This window comes from Lissotriton vulgaris, chromosome 6 (genome assembly GCF_964263255.1).
Source record: "Lissotriton vulgaris chromosome 6, aLisVul1.2, whole genome shotgun sequence".
NCBI lineage: Eukaryota > Metazoa > Chordata > Amphibia > Caudata > Salamandridae > Lissotriton > Lissotriton vulgaris.
This window is the reverse complement of record NC_141694.1, coordinates 1,358,862,207-1,358,883,276: the sequence shown is the minus strand read 5'-3', so window position 1 is coordinate 1,358,883,276 and position 21,070 is coordinate 1,358,862,207. Positions and strand designations below refer to the sequence as shown.

At 50.7% G+C, this 21,070-nt stretch overlaps 1 protein-coding gene across 2 annotated transcripts in view; it reads left to right on the top strand.

Annotated features, from left to right (window-relative positions):
• The window catches only part of USP34 (ubiquitin specific peptidase 34), a 2,709,276-nt gene that overhangs the window by 2,664,137 nt on the left and 24,069 nt on the right, over positions 1 to 21,070 (top strand). For both annotated transcript variants that reach the window (XM_086927486.1, XM_086927485.1), the window contains exons 76-77: positions 4,152 to 4,292; positions 4,385 to 4,528. In XM_086927486.1, coding sequence (XP_086783612.1) covers positions 4,152 to 4,292; positions 4,385 to 4,528 — 285 coding nt within the window. The remainder of the gene's footprint in view (positions 1 to 4,151; positions 4,293 to 4,384; positions 4,529 to 21,070) is intronic.

Here is a 21,070-nt window from a genome sequence, read left to right as displayed (position 1 = left end):
AATAATAAGTAATAATTGGTAAATAAATGAAAAAATTTGTTTCAGAGTTTTTGGAAGTGAAATTAATATAAGATAATCAAAAAGAAGGTGATGATTTGAAGGACTGGATGCACCTATCTAATAGTGGAAACCCTATATTGTGGAAAAGACATAGTAAAGTGACGTTTCATGATTCGAAACAGTCCAAATATTATTCTCAATCTTTATGTCCTTCTCAGCCCTGCAGAGTCACATCCTTCACACAGTGTGACAAAACACATGTCGGCTAGTTTTATTTTCATATGTACTGATCAAGAACTATAAATCTATTCTTTATGCATTGCTGGATCTCGACCTTCATTACGCTTATTTACATAAACTTTGTCTAACTTATTTGGTTCTGACATGAGAACCTAACACTTTGTAACGCTTTACAAAAAGAGGGAGGAATTTGCTATATTTGATATGCACATCAACACTTGTCTCTTTGTGATTCTAGAACATGTAATTATGGATGTACATTTGTTTTTTGAGTGCAACCTTGATGTAAAATGCTTTTCCTGCTCAAGCATTACCCATGTACCTAACACTTTGTAACATGTGCACATGACTTGTACTTCACAATTCATGGACACCACTGACTGTCTGGAGGGTTATAGGCACCAGTGTTGCCATTCGTGGCTATGTTCATCTGGGTTCTCGGGTGATATCAAGACCTCCCTAATTGACATGCACTTCGAGGGGACTCATCTATTCGAGAACAAGGCTGATTCTGCCCTAGAACACTTCAAGGAAAATAAGGCTGCCACTTGCTCCTTTGGCCTTTTTACCCAGCCTTTCAAGAAGCACTGTCAGCATTCCTTTTGTGGCTTCAGACAAGGCATTCCTTACCACCAGCCTGTACCTCCCAGCAGGGAACACCGCAGTTTTACAGGAGAGGCGTGGTGTCCACTGCCCCTAAATCCTAGGTTATTGTTCCCTTCAGCCCACCCCCCTCAGCAGTCCCACCATCCAAGTCTATTTCGATTACCCTTACTTGGTCACAGCCACCCTGTGGTAAGCAGTTTCCACTGATTCTATCCGGGTTCACAGGATATCACATCCCACAGATGAGTACTGCAAATTGTCCGAAATGGTTGTGCTCTACCCTTTTCTTCTTTCCCATCAAGCCTCACAGTAACCACAGCGACTGATGGAGGACCATCTCCTTATTTTTCAAGTGCCAGCCCTTTGGGCCAAAGGGGCTGTGGAGAGGGTACCCGTGCTAGAAGTTTGGCATGGTTGCTATTCCCAACACGTTCTAGTGCCAAAGAAAAACAGAGGTCCCTGGAAGAAGAATTTCAAAATGCTCACCCTGTCCCAGGTATTGTCTGCCCTCTACCCTGGAGACTGGATGGTAGCGTTTGACCTGCAGGACACCTATTTGCATATACCTGTTCTGCCAGCCTTTGGGGTTACCTGCAGTTTGTGGTGGAAGAAGAACATATTCAGTTCGCTGTGTTCCCCTTCGGGCTCACTAGCGCCCCTCGGGTGTTCACGAAATTATTGGCGGTGGTGCAGCACACCTTCAGAGGTCATTGATGCCAGTCTTCCCCTACCTTGACGACTGGCTGTTGAAGGCAAGCTTGCCCCAAGCCGTCCTCAACCACCTCCAGACTACAGCAAACCTCCTGTCATCTTTGGGGTTCACTATCAACATGCCGAAATTGCACCTAACTCTTCAGACGCTCTTTTTTATTGGAGCCATTCTGGACACAGTTAGGTTTCATGCCTTGCCCTTGGGAAAGAGAGTCCAGTACATTCAGACTACGACCCTGATCTTTCATTCGCTGTCCTGGATTTTCATGAGGTTGGCTTATGGCCTCCTTCATCCTACTGGGCGAGCATGCCAGGTGGCATAGGCAAGTCCCAGTGGGCCCAACATCATGAGGACTCTCTGATTGCGCCCATATTTCAGAGGAACTTGTGAAAGAAATGCAGTAGTAGCTACTGGACCGAGATTGGGTCAGCAGCAAACCACTCTCCCTTCCCCACTCAGAGCTGATTGTGATAACCGATGCATCGCTTCTGGGTTTGGGTAGGCATCTGAGAGACGTGCAGATCAGAAGCTTCTGGTCTCCATTGAGTCCTAGCTCTATATCAACCGCCTGAAGTGGAGGACCATCTGTTAGCAGCTGAAAGGCTTCCTGCCATCCATCAGAGGGAGGATAGTACAGGTGCTCATGGGCAACACCACTGTCATGTTGTACCTCAACAGACAAGGTTGGTAAGGATTTTTTTGGTGTTGAATCATCTTAATCATCAGTGAGCGCAGGCAAGACTAGCTAACTATCGGCACCTATTAGATCCCAATGGCAGCTACATTCAGAGGTGGTGCCAGGTCTCTTCCGCAAAAGAGAAGGTTCGTCACTGCAGAGAATGTGCAATGTCAGCACTTCTGTGCGTTGGAGTTTCCAAGGAGTCTCTCGCTGTGAGACATGTTCCACCTCGAATGGAACTGTGCACTCTGTCTGCTTTTCCACCAGTACCACTTCTACCTTGAGTTCTCAAGACGTTCAGGTGTGGTGGAGCCCAAGACATCCTAGTGACTCCGGCAGAGTAGGGTATTCAGAACTCCTGAGGTTGAGTAAATGTCCTCCAATCAGGGTATCTTTCCGGGAGGACCTTCTGCCACAGCAACGGGGTAGGGTTCTTCATCCTAGAAATTGAGCAGCTATAGCTGAACACCTTTGACTTTCCCCAGGAGGTGGTGGATGTCTTCTTGCCAGCTTGAAATCTCTGAAGAAAATTGTATATGCTTGGTCTTGGAACTAATTTGTGGTTTGGTGCATCACTCGCCAGGTTGACGCCCTCGAGGCCAAACGGTCTAATGTTTTATTAATTGTTCTGTCTCTCGCCTGGCAAGGCTTTGCTCTGGGGCACAGCAAGGGCTTTTCTTTAAACCCTCTCAGCCTTCTAACAGTTGCCTAATCAGTCTTCCTTATTTAAATCTCAAATTGTGATGCGATTCCTGGAAAGGCTACAACACGTTTCCCCTTCTCTGTTTGTGATGCCCCAGTAGGACCTCAATCTTGTCCTTAAATGTGTGCTCCAATTGAACCGCTCCACAGCTGCATTTTGAGGCTTCTAACCATTAAAACTGTGTTCCTGATTTCCTTCACCTCCGTACAGTTTGTGAGGTTCAGGCACTTGGTGTTAATCCACCTTACACTGCCTTCTTCGCTGACATATTGGTTCTGTGGGCTTCCTTCCTGACAAAGGTTGTGATGCCATTCCATGTCGGTCAAACCATCACCCTGCTGGGATTGTATTCCCTGTTTCATCTCTCCATCACCGCTCCAGAGACTCCATCACTTGGAGCCCAAAATAGAGAACTCAGTTTCTACATTGATGGTACCATAGACCACAGGGTGGACAATCAGGTCTATGAGGGGTTCGCCGTAGCAAGAAAACAAGGCAAGGCTGTGCAGAAGCACACCATTTCGCACTGGATCGTGCTCTGCATTAAGATCAGCCACGCACTGGCAAAGAAGCAGCCTCCGTAAGGACTGTTTGCCCATTTCCCATGGGGTTAAAGCTACTACCACTGTGTTAGCATGCAGATTCCCAGTCCTAGACATCTGCCAGGCAGGTTTGTGGGCGTCCATCTGTATGTTCATAAAGAACCATTGTCTGGACAGCCAAGCCTGGTGGGAAGGGCACTTTACCCGCTCTGTCCTGTAGGATTTTCTGGTTTGAGTCCATGCACAGCCCTCCTCCCAAAAAATACTACTTTGGTATCTATTCAAAAGGTGAGGGATCTTGGGATAGAAGTCCTCTCCTTTACCTGTACAAAGCATATGACTAATGCCTCGCTTTCAGTTGTTCTGGTGATTCTCTTACACAAGCTTGGGTGCCTGAAATAGGTTTGCATAAAAAATCTGCACTAATCTATCCTATCCGTTTTAAAGACCTTTACCAAACGTAAGTAGCCTGTCAAATTCAGAGCTAAACACAGCGAAATTAAGCTGCAAATTTGACAAGAGTATGTTATATTAATAGTACATTATTATCCTATGATGTATGTGCACTTGTTCACTGCAGGCTTCTTTACACATTTTTCTGCAGGGTCTAATGTTAAGCAAGTATGGTAGTGGTTGATTTCAGTTGTGTTTTTCTCTCATTTCTATTAGTCCAACATGTCGAAGAACTGCATTAAGCTGCTGTGCGAAGATCCCGTGTTTGCAGAGTACATAAAATGTATTTTGATGGATGAAAGGCTATTTCTTAACAATAATGTTGTGTACACATTCCTTACACAATTCCTTCAAAAGGTAGGTTTGCTTCTTATATGTAATATATCAGCCTGGTAAGGCTATTTTTTGGAAATCATAGTCTTCTATAAGATGTCATGCTTTTCCCCCAGGTTCAAGGCCAAGTGTTTTCAGAAACAAATTGTACCAGTCTCATCAATACCCTTATCACCAACCTCATAAATCAGTATCAAACTTTAGAATCGGATTTTACCAACAGAGGGGACATCTCCAAGACCAGCACTACTTTAAATGGGGTAGGATAACACATATGTCTTTAATGGCCCAATGGTAATTTTCAAGCATGCTTATTTCTTTGTCTCTGACTTGCTATCTCTACATGCATAAGGGTTGTGGATGATATTCATTTCCTGTACCTATACTGTGTTGTTTCTATAATCTCCTACATCTTTTACTAAAACCACAAGCATGTGCTCATTGGTTGATGAGACCGTTATAATCTTGTTCAGTAGTATATGCTCAATGTTGCATTGTACCACACTTGTACTATTTCAGAATGCAAGAAGAGATCATTTTTATCCAGTTAAATACTAAGATCCAAATTGTTATTAAATGAGGCATTTTGAGACGCTGTAAACTGCAGTTCGGCTGTTTTGGATTTTTGTTTTTCTAATTTGATATAGGTAAATATAATGTTCAGTAAAATCATACTTTTTGAAAGTCTTTGCAGCCACGAGAATTTTGAAGCTGGGGTTTTTCAGAATGATACATTACAGTGTACTCTCTTACTCCAGTCAGAAAATGTTATACTACATATCTGAAGAAACAGGTTAGTGTTAGATTCCTTACCTTAGAATATCCCCAGGCATCAGACTGGATGCAGAAAGTTTTGCGTAGCAGTACCCCTGCGCGTCGGTAGGCGTCGTCTGCGGCTCCTCGTCCGTTGTCGGCGTCGTTATCGCCGGTGTGAGAAGTTGGCCTGGTATATGATGTCCACTATTCTAGTGAGCACCCTGTATCAGTCCAAACAACCCTTATGGTGATGGTTGTAAGTAAACCTTATAGAACAGCTATCCTAGTGGTAGCATGGACAAAGCAGTCTTAGGCTAAAACTTCAGAGAGCATGTGAAGCCAGCTGTTTTACCAATAATAATCCCTTGAATATCAAATGAAAGGACACCACATAAGGTATATATCAAATATATATGTATTTATTACTAACACAACCCCTCTGCACTCTTTATGAGGTCAGAGTTTGAGATACGTTACAAGTTACTCATTAAGCATACTGTGAGAAGATAGCCTGGTATATGATGATCACTATTCTAGTGAACACCTTGCACAAGTCCAAACAACCCTTATGGTGATGGTTGTAAAGTCAACCTTATAGACCAGCTATCCTAGAGGTAGCGTGGACAGAACAGTCTTAGGCTAAAAGGCTCCTGAGGGTGTGTAAAGCCAGCTGTTTTACCATATGTAACCCCTTGAATATCAAATAAAAGGAGACCACACAGGATATATATAAAATATATATGTATTTATTTACTAACACACTCCTCTGAACTCTTTATGAGATCAGAGGCCAAAGCACATAACAAGTTATACTCAGAAATAATTTAAATACCACAATTTACAGTTAGGCCCTAGGGGCGCGTAAAACCATATACTAAGTAAGTGGTATAAGAACCACGACTTGGGAAAGGAGAAGGCCTAGGGCCTAGGGAATCGCTGGGGCTACACTATCTGACCCTTAGGTTAGGAGTAGGAGACCCACAGGTGGCGCCTGCAGAGTCAGTACTCTCATGCGAGAGTCAATAGAAAGTCAATAGGAACGTAAAAGGTAAGTAAATGAAGATTTAGGACACTTCCGGTCTAGCTAGAAGGTTACAACTAAAAACCTAGACACTTGGATAGTCAATACCCTTGAGAGCACTGAAGTACTTGCGTTACCTCACCCACAGGAAGCAGGTGCATAGGTGTGAAGATGTGTCGGTTTTGCCGTTGAAGTCTATGGAGCCTGTGAAGAAAGATGATGCAGGCGTCCAGGAGGAAGATGTCCGGGTGGATCCAAGGATGGATCGAGGATGAAGGAGACCTGAAAGCAGAGGGGACAGAGTCTAGGTCACTAGCCAGTGACCGGGTGAAACCAGGAAGGAACCAGATGTCGTCGAGCAGCAATCAGGTGTGGTCGTGAAGCTTGTTGTTGCAGCCACATGGACGAGGAGGCGTCGAGGACGATCAGGTGCTGGAGAGGAGCTGTCCCACGAAGGTTCTCGCAGATGGAGGGGTCGGCTTCGGGATCGGAGCCAACAAGCCTAAGCAAAGGCAATCCATGCAGGATACACAAAGAGCTTCTGGTGCAGACCAGGAGGGTCTGAGGTACTTCACCTTTTCAGGGAAGCAAGTGCCAGTCTGGAGCAACCAGACCAGCGGTAGATTCTCAAAGGATCGTCGTCACAGGGCTACTAGCCAACTGGCCAGCAACCGGGACAATGCGTCGAGCAGAACACAAGCAGAAGGGCCCCACGCATATCTCGTGGAGTGTGGAGGGCTGGTCTTCGGTGCAGGTGGAGCTCGGTGTTGGGGTGTCTCAGTCCCCAGTGCACAGCTTCGAGGAGGCCTCAGGAGCTGCGCTGGTAGCAAGTCGAAGTCTTTCCAAGTTGCCTGCTTCCACGGACTCCGACGCCTTCCACGGGGCTCAGCTGTGCTGGAGTCGTGCAGTGGGGTCAGAGGAGTCCGGGAGTCGAGGTCTTGTCAGGTTCTGTGCTTGGGTTCTGGTGGGAACAGGGACAAAGCAAGCTGTTGAGGTGCTGGATGGTGCCTGGTTGCCCAGGGGGGTCACTCCTTGGCCCCAAGGGAGATTTCTTCAGTCCTCAGTCTTCAGTTGAATGTCGAAGGGTCCACAGTTTCGTCTTCAGTCAATTCCAGGATTAATCTAAAGTCTCCTGGGTCAGCTCCTACCTTTATACAACTAAAGGGGACTGGTTCGCTCATTAGGTCCCTCCAATGGGTGGGACCAGGAAGGGGGGTGGTTACACCCCCTTTACTTTGTCCATTTTCGCGCCAGAGCTGGGGCTGGGGTGCCCCAGCAACCGGTTTGAACTGGGGTATGCATGAAGCACCTAGTGTGCCTCAGGCAGTGTCTCAATCTATTCAGCCCTCCCTGTCCCAATACACATCCTCCTGTCTGGGGTGGTGCTCGCACCTCCCCAGGCAGGAAACCTATTGTCCAAACCTCCGTGACTGGAAGGACTCCCAGCAGCAGGAGGTCAAACTTGTGTCTGTGGCAGCAGCATCCATTTTGTGATGCTGGGACTCTGGTTAACTTTAACCGGGATAGTCAGAACTAACATATCTTCTCACTCTAGAAGGGTGGAATGGCGAGGGGGTAGTATTCCAAAGCGTATGACACCTTACACAACATATTTGGATAAAGCCAAACCAAAGTTAGCATTTAACCGCGAGGTTCATATTGCACTTAAGAGTATATGGTATGGCAATATCATAGAACAGCTATAAGGACATGGTTCCGAAAGCTGCAGACAGGCTCAGCTCATGCTAGAGCACCATCTCACACATAACCAAGCACTCTGCCTCCAGGATTGTTAAGGCCTGCCATAGGAGTGACTTATAGGTTACTATGTGTCTATATGTAAGTAGGTACAGGAATACTACACCTAAGCAAGGGGTGATTACACGACCTTGCCACAGCTGAGTGATCAGCCAGTTGTGTCTATTTGAGTGGCCAGCCAGGGGTGGCACAATACATGCTGCAGCCCCTGGTAGGCCTTGGTTACACCTATGCCCTGAGTACCTAGGGTACACTTCTACAGGGGTTGATAAGGTGAACCAATTCCCAATTGTGGATGTACCTAGAGTACATGGTGTGAATTTAGAGAGAGTGCACCAGGGCTGTGGGTCTGGTTAGCAGGCCCACAGCCACATCTAAGTCGAAAATCAGTAAAGCAAAAGCAAAAAGTGGGGGTGACCATAGGAAGCAGACCCTACTCTCCTACAAATACTATAAGTTTCACAAATACAATTCTGCTCTTGGGGCCTCACGAACCATATACTAAGTAAGTGGTATAAGAACCACTTCAGGAATAGTGAATAGGCCTAGGGCCTAGAGAATTGCTGGGGCTACACTGGACAACCAAAGGTTAGGAAGTAGAAGTCCCACAGGATGCGTTTGCAGTGTCTAAACACACACGCGAGGTTCCATAGAGTTAGAATGGGAACGTAAAAGTTACAAAGTAGTAGATTTCGGACACTTCCGGATGGACTACGGGAGAACCCTGTTAAACTAATACACTTGGATAGTTAATACCCATTGGAGCACCAGAGTACTCGAGTTACCTCACCCAGGGAAGCCGGGTGCATAGGTGTTCTTTCGTGTCTGGTTTCGTCGCTGAATCCTATGGAGAGCTGCAAGAAATTATAATAATAATAATAATCCACATTCGTAAAGCGCAACAATCACCCGTAAGGGTCTCTAGGCGCTGGAGGCCGTAGGGAAGATTAAGCAAGCTATTGCCCAGAGTCACATGGTGCCGGAGCCGGGGATCGAACTGTGATCCCCAGATTCCACCGTCAGTCGCCCTGGCCGCGGAACCACACCTCTCCCTGCTGCTGGCGACCAGGAGGAAAGTGTCCGGGTGGATCCAAGGGTGGATCGGAGTCAAGAAGAACCTGAAAGCAGAGGGGACAGTCTGGGTCACTAGCCAGTGACCAGGAAGGAACCAGGCGATGTCGAGATGCAATCAGGTGAAGAGGTGAAGCTTGTCTCTGCAGTCACGTGGACCAGGAGGCGTCGACGACAACCAGGCGCTGGATACGAGCTGTCCCATGAAGGATCTAGGTGACTGCGGTGTCGGTATCCGGATTGGACCCAACAAGCCTTGGTAACCGCAACCCACGCAGGAAGTGAAGATGGGCTTCTGTTCAGACCAGCAAGGTCTGGGGCGCTTCTCCTTCACAGGGAAGCTGGAGACAGACTGGAGCAACCAGGCAAGCGTTGTTGATTCAAAGATTCGTCTTCTTAGAACTCACTAGTCAACGGGCTAGCAACCGGGAAGACGCGTCGAGCTGAAATGCAGGAGCGGACCCCACGCGGCACTCGTGGAGTGTGGAGGGCTGAGCTTCGGTGCAAATGCTGCTCGGGTCTGGGGCTTCTCAAACCCCAATGCACAACTTCGAGGGTACCGCTGAAGCTGCACGGTTGGCAAAAAGCAAGTAGTCCAGGATGACCGGTCCCAAGTCTCTCGTGTCCGCCACGGGTCTCAGCTTTGATGTGGATCGGAGTCGGAGAAGTCTGGAAGTCCAGTTCCTGAGTCGTGGAGTCTTCGGGTTCCAGCAGGAGCGTCGACAAAGCAAACCGGCAAGTTACTGGTGGTGCCTCTCTGCACAGGGTGGTCACTCCTTGACCACAAGGGAGATGTCTTCAGTCTTCCAGTCGATATGGAACGTCGAAGGTCCAAGAGTTTCGTTTCAGAGTTTCTTTCCAGGATAGTCTAATGTCTCTAGACTCAGCTCCTTTCTTTATACTAAACTAAGGGGCTGGATTACCTGCTAGGTCCCTCCTATGGGTGGAACCTGAGAAGGGGGTGGTTAAACACCCCTTTCTGTTTGTCCAGTTCCGTGCCAGAGCTGGGGCTGGAGTGCCCCAGCAACTGGTTTGAACCGGGCTATGCATTGAGCACCTTGTGTGCCCCAGGCAGTGTCTGGAAAAGCATCTTTCCATTGAACCGACCCTTCCCCAATCCACTACAGGCTGTCTGGGGAGCCAGCACCTCCTTCAACAGGAAACCTATTGTCCAGGCTTCCCTTGCCGGAGTTTCGTCCAGCTGCAGGAGGTCAGACTTGTGTCTGTGGCAGCAGCATCCCTTTTGTGATGCTGAGGCTCTGTTTAACTTTAACCGGGTATAGCAGTAACTACATGTCTTCTCCCTCTAGAAGGGTGGAATGCTACCCCTGCCGCCAGAACTGGTGGGGGGGGGGGGGTTGTATTCCAAAGTGTTTGACACCTTACACAACATGTTTTGATAAAGCCAAACCAAAGTTAGCATTAACCGCGAGGATTAAAATGCACTTAAGAGTATATGGTATGGCTATATCATGGAACAGCTATAAGGACATGGTTCTGAAAGCTGCAGACAGGGTCAGCTCATGCTAGAGCACCATCTCACATAAAACCAAACACTCTGCCTTCAGGATTGTCAAATGCAAAAATAACAGTGATGGACAAAATGCAGAACAATGTCATACATTCACCCAGAGATCTGGGCCTAAATCCATTGTTTTTTGCACTCCACACCACCCCAGTTCAGACATGGCCATATGCAAATCAGCCTTGACCCTGTGCCTCATGGGAACAGTCCAGCCCGAACTGCCAAGCCATGTCTTTCTTGGACCGGAATCAATTCAGAAAAGGGGGTGGTGATGAACAGAGTGTCTGAATTAAGCAGACCACTCTTACCCAGTCCAAAGATCAGGGCTTGATCCATCACCGTTATTTATCTCACTGCACCATCCCAGCTCAGAACCTGGCTATATGCAAATCAGTCTGTCCCTGGCCCAGTGCATCATGGGAACAGGGCAGACTAAACTACCAAGCCAATTCTTCACCAGAAAGGAGACAAGCTACCGGGGACCGGTTTCTGGCATTTCAGCTGTCTTCGGCCCGGCTTGCTTGAATCCTGATGGAGCAGTGAGAAAGGGACTCATGTCTGAGTATACCCTGCCACACCTATAGTGGCCAAAAACGATTCAGAAAAGGGGGTGGTGATGAACAGAGTGTCTGAATTAAGCAGACCACTCTTTCCCAGTCCAAAGATCAGGGCTTGATCCATCACCGTTATTTATCTCACTGCACCATCCCAGCTCAGAACCTGGCTATATGCAAATCAGTCTGTCCCTGGCCCAGTGCATCATGGGAACAGGGCAGACTAAACTACCAAGCCAATTCTTCACCAGAAAGGAGACAAGCTACCGGGGACCGGTTTCTGGCATTTCAGCCGTCTTCGGCCCGGCTTGCTTGAATCCTGATGGAGCAGTGAGAAAGGGACTCATGTCTGAGTATACCCTGCCACACCTATAGTGGCCAAAAACGATTCAGAAAAGGGGGTGGTGATGAACAGAGTGTCTGAATTAAGCAGACCACTCTTACCCAGTCCAAAGATCAGGGCTTGATCCATCACCGTTATTTATCTCACTGCACCATCCCAGCTCAGAACCTGGCTATATGCAAATCAGTCTGTCCCTGGCCCAGTGCATCATGGGAACAGGGCAGACTAAACTACCAAGCCAATTCTTCACCAGAAAGGAGACAAGCTCCCGGGGACCGGTTTCTGGCATTTCAGCCGTCTTCGGCCCGGCTTGCTTGAATCCTGATGGAGGAGTGAGAAAGGGACTCATGTCTGAGTATACCCTGCCACACCTATAGTGGCCAAAAACGATTCAGAAAAGGGGGTGGTGATGAACAGAGTGTCTGAATTAAGCAGACCACTCTTACCCAGTCCAAAGATCAGGGCTTGATCCATCACCGTTATTTATCTCACTGCACCATCCCAGCTCAGAACCTGGCTATATGCAAATCAGTCTGTCCCTGGCCCAGTGCATCATGGGAACAGGGCAGACTAAACTACCAAGCCAATTCTTCACCAGAAAGGAGACAAGCTACCGGGGACCGGTTTCTGGCATTTCAGCCGTCTTCGGCCCGGCTTGCTTGAATCCTGATGGAGCAGTGAGAAAGGGACTCATGTCTGAGTATACCCTGCCACACCTATAGAGGCCAAAAACGATTCAGAAAAGGGGGTGGTGATGAACAGAGTGTCTGAATTAAGCAGACCACTCTTACCCAGTCCAAAGATCAGGGCTTGATCCATCACCGTTATTTATCAAGCATCCTAGGACCGGTGTGTGGAGAGCATGGGACTCACATCTGAGACTACCCATCCCACTCGGCGTGACAAATGCAAAAATAACAGTGATGAACAGAATGCAGAACAATGTCATACATTTACCCCAGTACAGAGATCTGGGCCTAAATCCATAGTTTTTTTGCACTCCACACCACCCCAGTTCAGACATGGCCATATGCAAATCAGCCTTGAACCTGTGCCTCATGGGAACAGTCCAGCCCGAACTGCCAAGCCATGTCTTTCCTGGACCGGAATCAAGCATCCTAGGACCGGTTTCTGGCTATCAGCCGTCTTCAGCCAGGATAGCTTGACTCCAGTGGTGTGGAGAGCATGGGACGATTGTCAAGGCCTGCCGTAGGAGTGACTTATAGGTATATATGTGTCTATATATAAGGTAGGATATAGGTATACTATATCTAAGCAAGGGGTGTTTACACCACCCTGCCCAAGCTGAGTGATCAGCCTGTGGTGTCAGTTTGGCTGGCCAGCCAGGGGTGGTACAATTCATGCTGCAGCCCCTGGTAGGCCTTGGATGCACCTATGCCCTGGGTACCTATGGTACACTATACAGGGGCTCACAAGGTGACCCAATCCCCCATTAGGTATGTACCTAATGTACATGAAGTCCATTTTACAGAGAGAGCAGATAGCCTGGGGCAATGAATAGCAGGATCCCAGGCCAACTAAGTCAAAAACCATCTAAAGTTGGGATAACCATATAGTCAGATATCCACCTTCCTACAGCCGGGATGACGTAGTCGGAGTACTTAGACGCCGCCTGTGAGAAGTTGGCCTGATATATGATGCTCACTAGTTCTAGTGATCACCTTGTATCAGTCCAAACAACCCTTATGGTGATTGGTTATAGACCAGCTATCCTAATGGTAGCATGGACAAAACAGTCGTAGGCTAAACTCTTTTGGCATGTGAAGCCAGCTGTTTTACCACATATAACCCCTTGAATACCAAGTGAAAGGACACCACACAGGTTGTTATGAAAATAAACAATATATTTATTAATAACAAACACCTCTGAACTCTTTATGAGATCAGAGGGCTAAGCACATGACAAGACTCTTAGGAAAAATATGTTTAAGTTGCACGGATTCCAATGGTGCCCTAGGGGCACGAGAAACCATATAATAAACAAGTGGTATAAGGAAATCGATAGAAGGAATGGAGCTGTCCAGAGGCTGTAGGATCGCTGTGACTACACTACCCTAACCGTAGGTAAGTAATAGGAGGCCCACGGGACGCGTGTGCAGAGTGTGAACTCACACGCGAGATGCGGAACAAAGTCAATGGACAGTACAATTTACGAAAAGGTAAGTATTAGACAGTTCCGACTAGCTAGGACTAAAACGACTGGAAATCTGGACACTAGGAGAGTCAATCTACCCTGTAGCACCGAAATGCTCTCGTTACCTCACCCACGGGCTGCAGGTGCATAGGTGTCAAAGTGTGTCGGGTTTCCGCGTTGAAGTCTATGGAGCCTTGAAGAAAGATGCAGCAGGCGACCAGGAGGAAGCTGTCCGGAGTGATCCAAGGGTGGATCAAGGAAGATGAAGACCTGAAAGCAGAGGGGACAATGTTCACAGTCACTAGCCAGTGACTGTGGTGGAACCAGGAAGGAACCAGATAAAGTCGTTGCGATCAGGTGAAGAGTGGACGCTTGACTCTGCAGCCACGTGGACCAGGAGGTGTCTTCGACGACCAGGATGGGGGCACGAGCTGTTCTACGCAGGCTCTCGCTTTCGGCAGTGTTGGTTCCGGATTCGGCGTCAACAGGCCTTGGCAAAGGCAACCCACGCGGTGAGTGGAAAAGGCGTCTGGTGCGGACCAGGATGGTCCGGAGTGCTTCTCCTTTACAGGGAAGCAAGGGCCAGTCTGGAGCAACCAGACCAGCGGTGTGGATTTCAAGGATCGTCGTCTAGGAGGCCACTAGCCAGCCGGCAAGTGACCAGACAACGCGTCGAGCAGCTATCAAGCAAAAGGGCCCCACGCAGATCTCGTGGATGCTGGAGGGCTGATCTTCTGTGTAGGAGCTGCTCGGGCTGGGGCTTCTCAATCCCCAAAGCACTTCGTCGAGGATGCCTCTGAAGTCGTGCTGGAAGCGAAGTGCAGTTTCTTCAAGATGGCCGGTCCCACATGTCTCGTCGCACCCACGGATCTCAGCTGTGCTGCAGATGTGAGTTGAGGTCGGAGAGGTCTGGAAGTCTGGATCCACCAGGGAAGACGACAAAGTGAACCGCTGGAACGCTTGATGGTGCCTGCTTGTGCAGGGTGGTCACTCCTTGGCCACAAGGGAGATTTCTTCAGTCTTCTGTGGAGCAGAACGTCGAAGTCCAGAGTTTCTTCTTGTAGAGTTTCGAATCAGGATTAATCTAATTTGGAATGGGTCCAGCTCTTACCTTTATTCTCCTAAAGGGGGCTGTACTATCACTAGGTCCCTCCTATGGGTGGGACCAGGAAGGGGGGTGGTTACACCCCCTACCCTTTGTCCGGTTTCGCGCCAGAGCTGGGGCTGGAGTGCCCCAGCAACTGGTTTCAACCGGTGTATGCACAGGGACTCCTTGTGTGCCCCAGGCATGTCTCATTCCTTTCAGGCCTGTCCTACCCAATACACAAAATCCTGTCTGGGGTGGTGCTAGCACCTCCCAAGGCAGGAAACCCTTTGTCCAGGCCTCCCTCGCTGGAAGGACTCCCAGCAGCAGGAGGTCAGACTTGTGTCTGTGGTGGCAGCATCCATTTTGTGATGCTGAGGCTCGAGTTAACTTAAACCGGGGTTCACAGTTACATACATGTCGTGTCCCTCTAAAAGGGTGGAATGCTACCCCCGTCGCCAGAATTGGCGAGGGGGTAGTATTCCAATTCGTATGACACCTTGCTCGACCTGTTTTGATAATGCTATGCCAAAGTTAGCAATAACCGCGAGGATTATAATGCACTTAAAAGTATATGGTATAGCGTTATCATGGAAACAGCTAAAGGACATGGTTCCGAAAGCTGCAGACAGGCTCAGCTCATGCCAGAGCACTATCTCACATAATTCCAAGCACTCTGCCTCCAGGATTGTTAAGGCCTGCCATAGGAGTGACTTATAGGAGTATATGTGTCGATTTTAGGTTTAGATATAGGCATACTATATCTAAAGCAAAGGGTGATTACACCACCTTGCCCCAGCTGATTGATCAGCCAGTTGTGTCGGATTTGGATGGCCAGCCAGGGGTGGCATAATACATGCTGCAGCCCCTGGTAGGCCTTGGGTTCACTTATGCCCTGGGTAGCTATGGTACACTGTACAAGGACTTACAAGAATGACCCAATACCAATTGGTAAATGCACCTAAAGTGCATGGATGTCAATGTAGAGAGAGAACAGCTAGGCTGTAGGTTTGATTAGCAGGCCCACAGCCAGGGAAAGTCGTAAACCAGTGAAGCAAAAAGCAAAAATCTGGGGTGACCATAGGATTGCAGACCCTACTCTCCTACACCGCCCTTGCGCGCTGACGTCACTTCTTCTTTTTTCCGGGCGAGCAAATGCAGATCTGGGAAGAGCAGTACTCCTAGTCATTTTTTGATGAAACTTTTTCGATCTCTTTTGGATCTTCTCAAGCCGATTCTCGACTCTCGGTGCCGATAGGGATGCCCGGGTTCAAACCCTGATACGACTGTAACCGCATGATGTCAGTTACCCACCCCCACAGTCTGTGCCTTTACTGCCTTGGGCCGACCACGATGACAAGTCGTGCCCCGACTGCCGGTCCTTAACGTCGAAGGCTATGCGGGAGCGGTTCCGTAAGCGCCTCGAGCTCCAGCAGTCGCCCCGTTCCGCTCGAGGTCCCGGTCCAGGAGTAGGTTGAGGGACCGGTCGCGGGGCCACAGTCATCACAGCTCAGCGAGTCGACACCACTCGTCTGGCTCCAAGTCCTCAAGTAAATCGAGGCACAAGAAGTCGAAGAAGCGACATTGCTCTTCTGACTCCCCCCGACGGTCGCGCGACGCAACCGGGGGTTCGGGCGACACCACCCACGCAGCTCCACCGGAACGCGCAAGCACCGCGTTCATCTCCACACCCGCCGGTCCCAGGGCTGCACGCAACACCGTAGGAGATCAGCGCCTTCCTCACGGCCATGAGGTTGCGCTTCCCTCCGTCGGAACCTGCCGAGGCGCCTTGGGCCCGGCAGGTCCGTCTGGGAGCCTAAGCGGGCCGGGTTCGTCAGGATCCAGGCCTGGATCCGTGATGACACCAGGTCGACCTTACAACCCCTCCTCTGGGGCCGTCACCATGGGTGTTGTCCCCGGACGGCGTCGTCCCCGATCCCCACCCTGGTACGGATCCGGCGTCGGACCGGCGCCGTCTTCAACGCCGATCGGTGAACCCTTCACCGACGACCCGGCTCCATCATTTATTCCTGACTTTCAGGAGATGGATGACGAGGAGGATTGGAGGGGTCTGAGGACCCTCTGGCACTGCAGTGCCAGTTGAGGCAGGACTGGGCAGACGAACTGGGGGAGGCCAGTGGTCTGGACACTTCGCCTCTCCTACCGTGGCTACGGAGGAGGGGGCTGCTTACAGCATGGTGTTGACTAGGGCAGCCAAGGCCTTGGCTCTTGAGCTCCCAGTCGCGGCAGTGAGGACTAACCTCCTCACTGAGGTGCTCAAACCGCAGGCAAGCTCCTCAGAGCCTCTCCTGCCGTTTAACGAGGCCCTCACTGACGTTCTGTTGGGCACCTGGTCCAAGCCCTCTACAGACCTCCCTGTAGATCGAAACATGGCCCAACGCCGGCTCCGGGCGACCCCAGATTCCTGTCCGTTCACCACACCCCTGAGAGCCTGGTGATCCAGGCCTCAACCTCGCAGACCGCATTCCCGCCTGCCCCTCTGTATCAGGAATCCAAACGGTACGATCAGTTCGAGAAGAAACTGTTCTCCTAACTGAGTTTGGGGTTGCGGTCTGTCAACACCGCCTACCATTTGGGCCGTTACTCCCACTCTCTGTGGGATACGGTTGCTGAAGTGCTGCCGCAGTGCCCGGCTGAGTTCCAGGCAAAGCTTACCCAAGCCCTAGCAGAGGGACAGGATGCAGCACGCTATTCCATTCGGTGTGGACTGGATACCACAGACTTGCTAGGTAGGGCGATTGCAACGACGGTGGCGGTTCGCGGCCACACCTGGCTGAGGTGCGCCAATTTTTCTTGGGGATGTCCAAGCCTTCCTTATGGACATGCCCTTAGATGGCCGTCGCCTCTTTGGCTACAATGTCGGATAGTGCTCTGGCATTTCAAGGACTCCAGGGCTACGGCCAAGTCCTTGGGCCCCGGCCACCGCCAGCAAACCTCCGCCTTTCGTCCCTTTCGTGGCCAAGGAAGGGGCACCCCCTCACGTCCAGCTAGCCACAGGCCGCAGAACCAACCTCAGCACGGACGTGATAACTGCCGTGGCAGTGCCGGGGGACACCATCAAGGCCAGTCCACACCCGCAGCATCTGCCTCAAAATCCGCCTAGTCAAAGTTTTCAGGCCCATTTGACGCCCGTGGGGGGCAGGGCTCACCATCACCTCCTCTACTGGCGCTCCATCACGTCGGACAGGTGGGTGCTGCAAATCGTCCGAAGGGGCTACTCCCTCTCCTTCGAGGCGACTCCTCCAGCCATGCCACCACAGTACCACCGCATGTCGGGGGATCACTTGCAACTTCTGCACGAGGAAGTTACGGCCCTCTTGGCCAAGGGGGCTGTCGAGCGCGTTCCTGGGCCAGAAGTAGAACGTGGTTGCTATTCCCACTACTTTCTGGTACCCAGGAAGGGCAAAGGAGCCCTACGCCCTATCTTGGACCTCCGAAGCTTCAACGGCTTCCTTCGGATGGAGAAGTTCAAGATGCTGACTTTGGCTCAGGTTCTAGCTGCCTGGACCCACAAGACTGGATGGTGGCGTTGGACTTGCAGGACGCGTATTTCTACATCCCTGTTCTGCCGGCCTACCGGCGTTACCTGCGGTTCACAGTAGGCCACAAGCACTTTCAGTTCACTGTGCTCTCCTTCGGCCTTACCAGCGCTCCACGGGTGTTCACGAAAGTGCTGGCGGTGGTCGCAGCTCATCTACGCAAATTAGGGGTTTCGGGCTTCCCCTATCTCGACGATTGGTTGTTGAAGGCGGGCTCGCCCTAGACAGTCCTCTCCCACCTCCAGACTACGGCCGACCTCCTGCACTTGTTGGGGTTCTCCGTCAACATGCAGAAGTCACACCTGTGCCCCTCTCAGAAGCTCCTTTTCATCGGAGCGGTTCTGAACTCAGCGCAGTTTCGGGTTTATCCCCCGAACAGCGGGTTCGGGATATTAAGGCTCTGATTCCGATCTTTCAGCCTTTAGCCCGATTCTCGGTCAGGTTGACGCTGCGGCTTCTGGGGCTGATTGCCTCCTGCATCCTTCTGGTGCATTACGCCCGGTGGCGGATGCGGGCTCTGCAGTGGGACCTGAAGTTTCAGAGGGCACAGCATCAGAGCAACCTGTCCGACCACGTCCGGATCTCGGAGGGCACTGCAAAACAGTTGCAGTGGTGGCTCACGTACCGCGATTGGGTCAGCGGCAGATCTCTCTTCCTACCCCAGCCGGAGCATGTAGTGGTGACTGATGCGTCCCTCCTGGTAAGGGGGGGCCACGTGGGAAAGAGGGAGATCAGAGGCCTCTGGTCTCCGGCGGAGTCCCGGCTCCACATCAACCTTTTGAGCTGCGGCAATCCAGTTTACACTGAAGGCATTCCTTCCCTGTGTCCGGGGGAGTGTAGTGCAGGTGTTCACGGACAACACCACCGCCATGTGGTACTCCAACCAACAGGGCAGGGTGGGATCGTGGACCCTATGCCAGGAGGCTCTGCGCCTCTGGCAGTGGCTGGAACATCAAGGCATGACCCTGGTGTTTCAACACATTGGTAGGTTCCCTGAACGCCAGGGCGGACGAACTCAGCCGTCTGTGCATGATGGATCACAAATGGCGTCTGAACTCGGACGTGGCACAAGGTCTCTTTCAGCAGTGGGGAGAGCCTTGGTTAGATCTATTCGCCACCGAAGAGAATGCGCAATGTCATCAGTTCTGCGCGTTGGAATTTCCAAGGCGGCACTCGCTCGGAGACGCTTTTCGTTGCGAGTGGAGCTGCGGTCTGTTGTACGCCTTTCCGCCTACCCCACTTCTGTCCAGATTGCTGAAGAAGATCAAGCGCGACCGGGCACAAGTCATCCTTGTGGCTCCGGACTGGGCACGAAGGTACTGGTATCCCGAGCTACTCAGTATGTCATTCGATCCCCCAGTTCGTCTGCCTCTTCGGGAGGACCTTCTGTCGCAGCAGCAGGGGACGGTCCTCCACCCGAACCTGTCCAGTCTCCACCTTCATGCTTGGAGATTGAGCGGCGACAGTTGAGGCCATTTGACTTGCCTCCTGAAGTCTGTAACATCATTCTGGCAGCCAGGTGTCCCTCTACAAAGTAGGTATACGACTGCAGGTGGAACAGATTTGTGGCATGGTGCACAGCAAAGGCTGTGGATCCCCTCAATGCCCCTCTTTCTGAGGTTCTCCTCTTTCTTCTCTCACTTGCCCAGCAGGGCTCTGCTCTGGGCACTGTCAAGGGCTATCTTTCAGCCTTTCTGAGGCTGCCTGACCAACCTTCTTTGTTCAAGTCCCCTATCGTTAATCGATTCCTGAAGGGCATCACTCATACGTTCCCTCCTGTTCCCTTCGTGATGCCGCAGTGGGACTTGAACCTGGTTCTTACGTTTCTGATGTGCGCTCCCTTTGAGCCACACCACAACTGTCCTCTTCGCCTTCTTTCTTTGAAGACTGCCTTCCTGGTAGCCATCACCTCTGCCAGGAGAGTGAGTGAGCTCCAGGCTCTATCTTGTAAGCCTCCTTTCCTTTCAGTCCATCCGGACAAGGTTGTGTTACGGACGAGGCCCTCCTTCCTACCCAAGGTAGTCACAGCCTTCCACATTGGGCAATCCATCACGTTGCCCACCTTCTTTCCGCCTCCGCACCCCTCGAGAGGAGTCCAGAGGAGGAGAGGCTCCACCGTCTGGACCCAAAACGTGCGCTCTCATTTTATCTGAATCGCACACAACAGTTCCGGGTGGATGATCAACTCTTTGTTGGATACGCGGGCGCTAGGAAAGGGAAAGCGGTGCACAAGCGGACCATCTCCCGGTGGATTATCTTGTGCATCCAGGCGTGTTACTCCTTGGCTAAGTGGCTCGAGTGGAAGGAGCCCTCAGCCGAACAGGGGGTTGGGCTGAGGGCTCATTCCACTCGAGCCACAGCCACTACAACTGCCTTGGGCCGAGGTGTGCCCTTGCAGGACATTTGCCAGGCGGCTACGTGGGCCTCGCTGCACACGTTTGCAAGACACTATTGCCAGGACAGTCAAGTCCGGAGGGATGGCTACTTTGGCCGTTCCGTCCTCCAGGACTTTCTGGTGTGATTATTGGTTCGCAGACCCACCACCACGGGGTTGGTATTGCTGGGGTATCTATTCTAAGGTAAGGAATCTATCACTAACGTGTTTTTTTCAGATGCACAAGTTACTACTTGTCTAACGATATATCTGTAAGAGACATTAGTTAGTGATAGATTCCTTACCGACCCACCCATGGTCCCCGTTCTGCGAACCGATATCTAGGGTTAAGGTCATCCCCTTTCAGGGCCCTAGTTTCATGGCACCAGTGTTGGTTTTTGGCATGGCTCTGCGCTTCTGGCGAGGAAAAGCTGTGTCTAAGAACTGACGTCAGCACGTGGAGGCGGCGTCTAAGTACTCCGACGACGTCATCACGGCGCCCATGACGCGGACGACGGACGTGGAGCCGCAGACGACGCCTACCGACGCGCAAGGGTACTGCTACGCAAAAGTTTACGGATCCAGTCTGACGCCTGGGGAT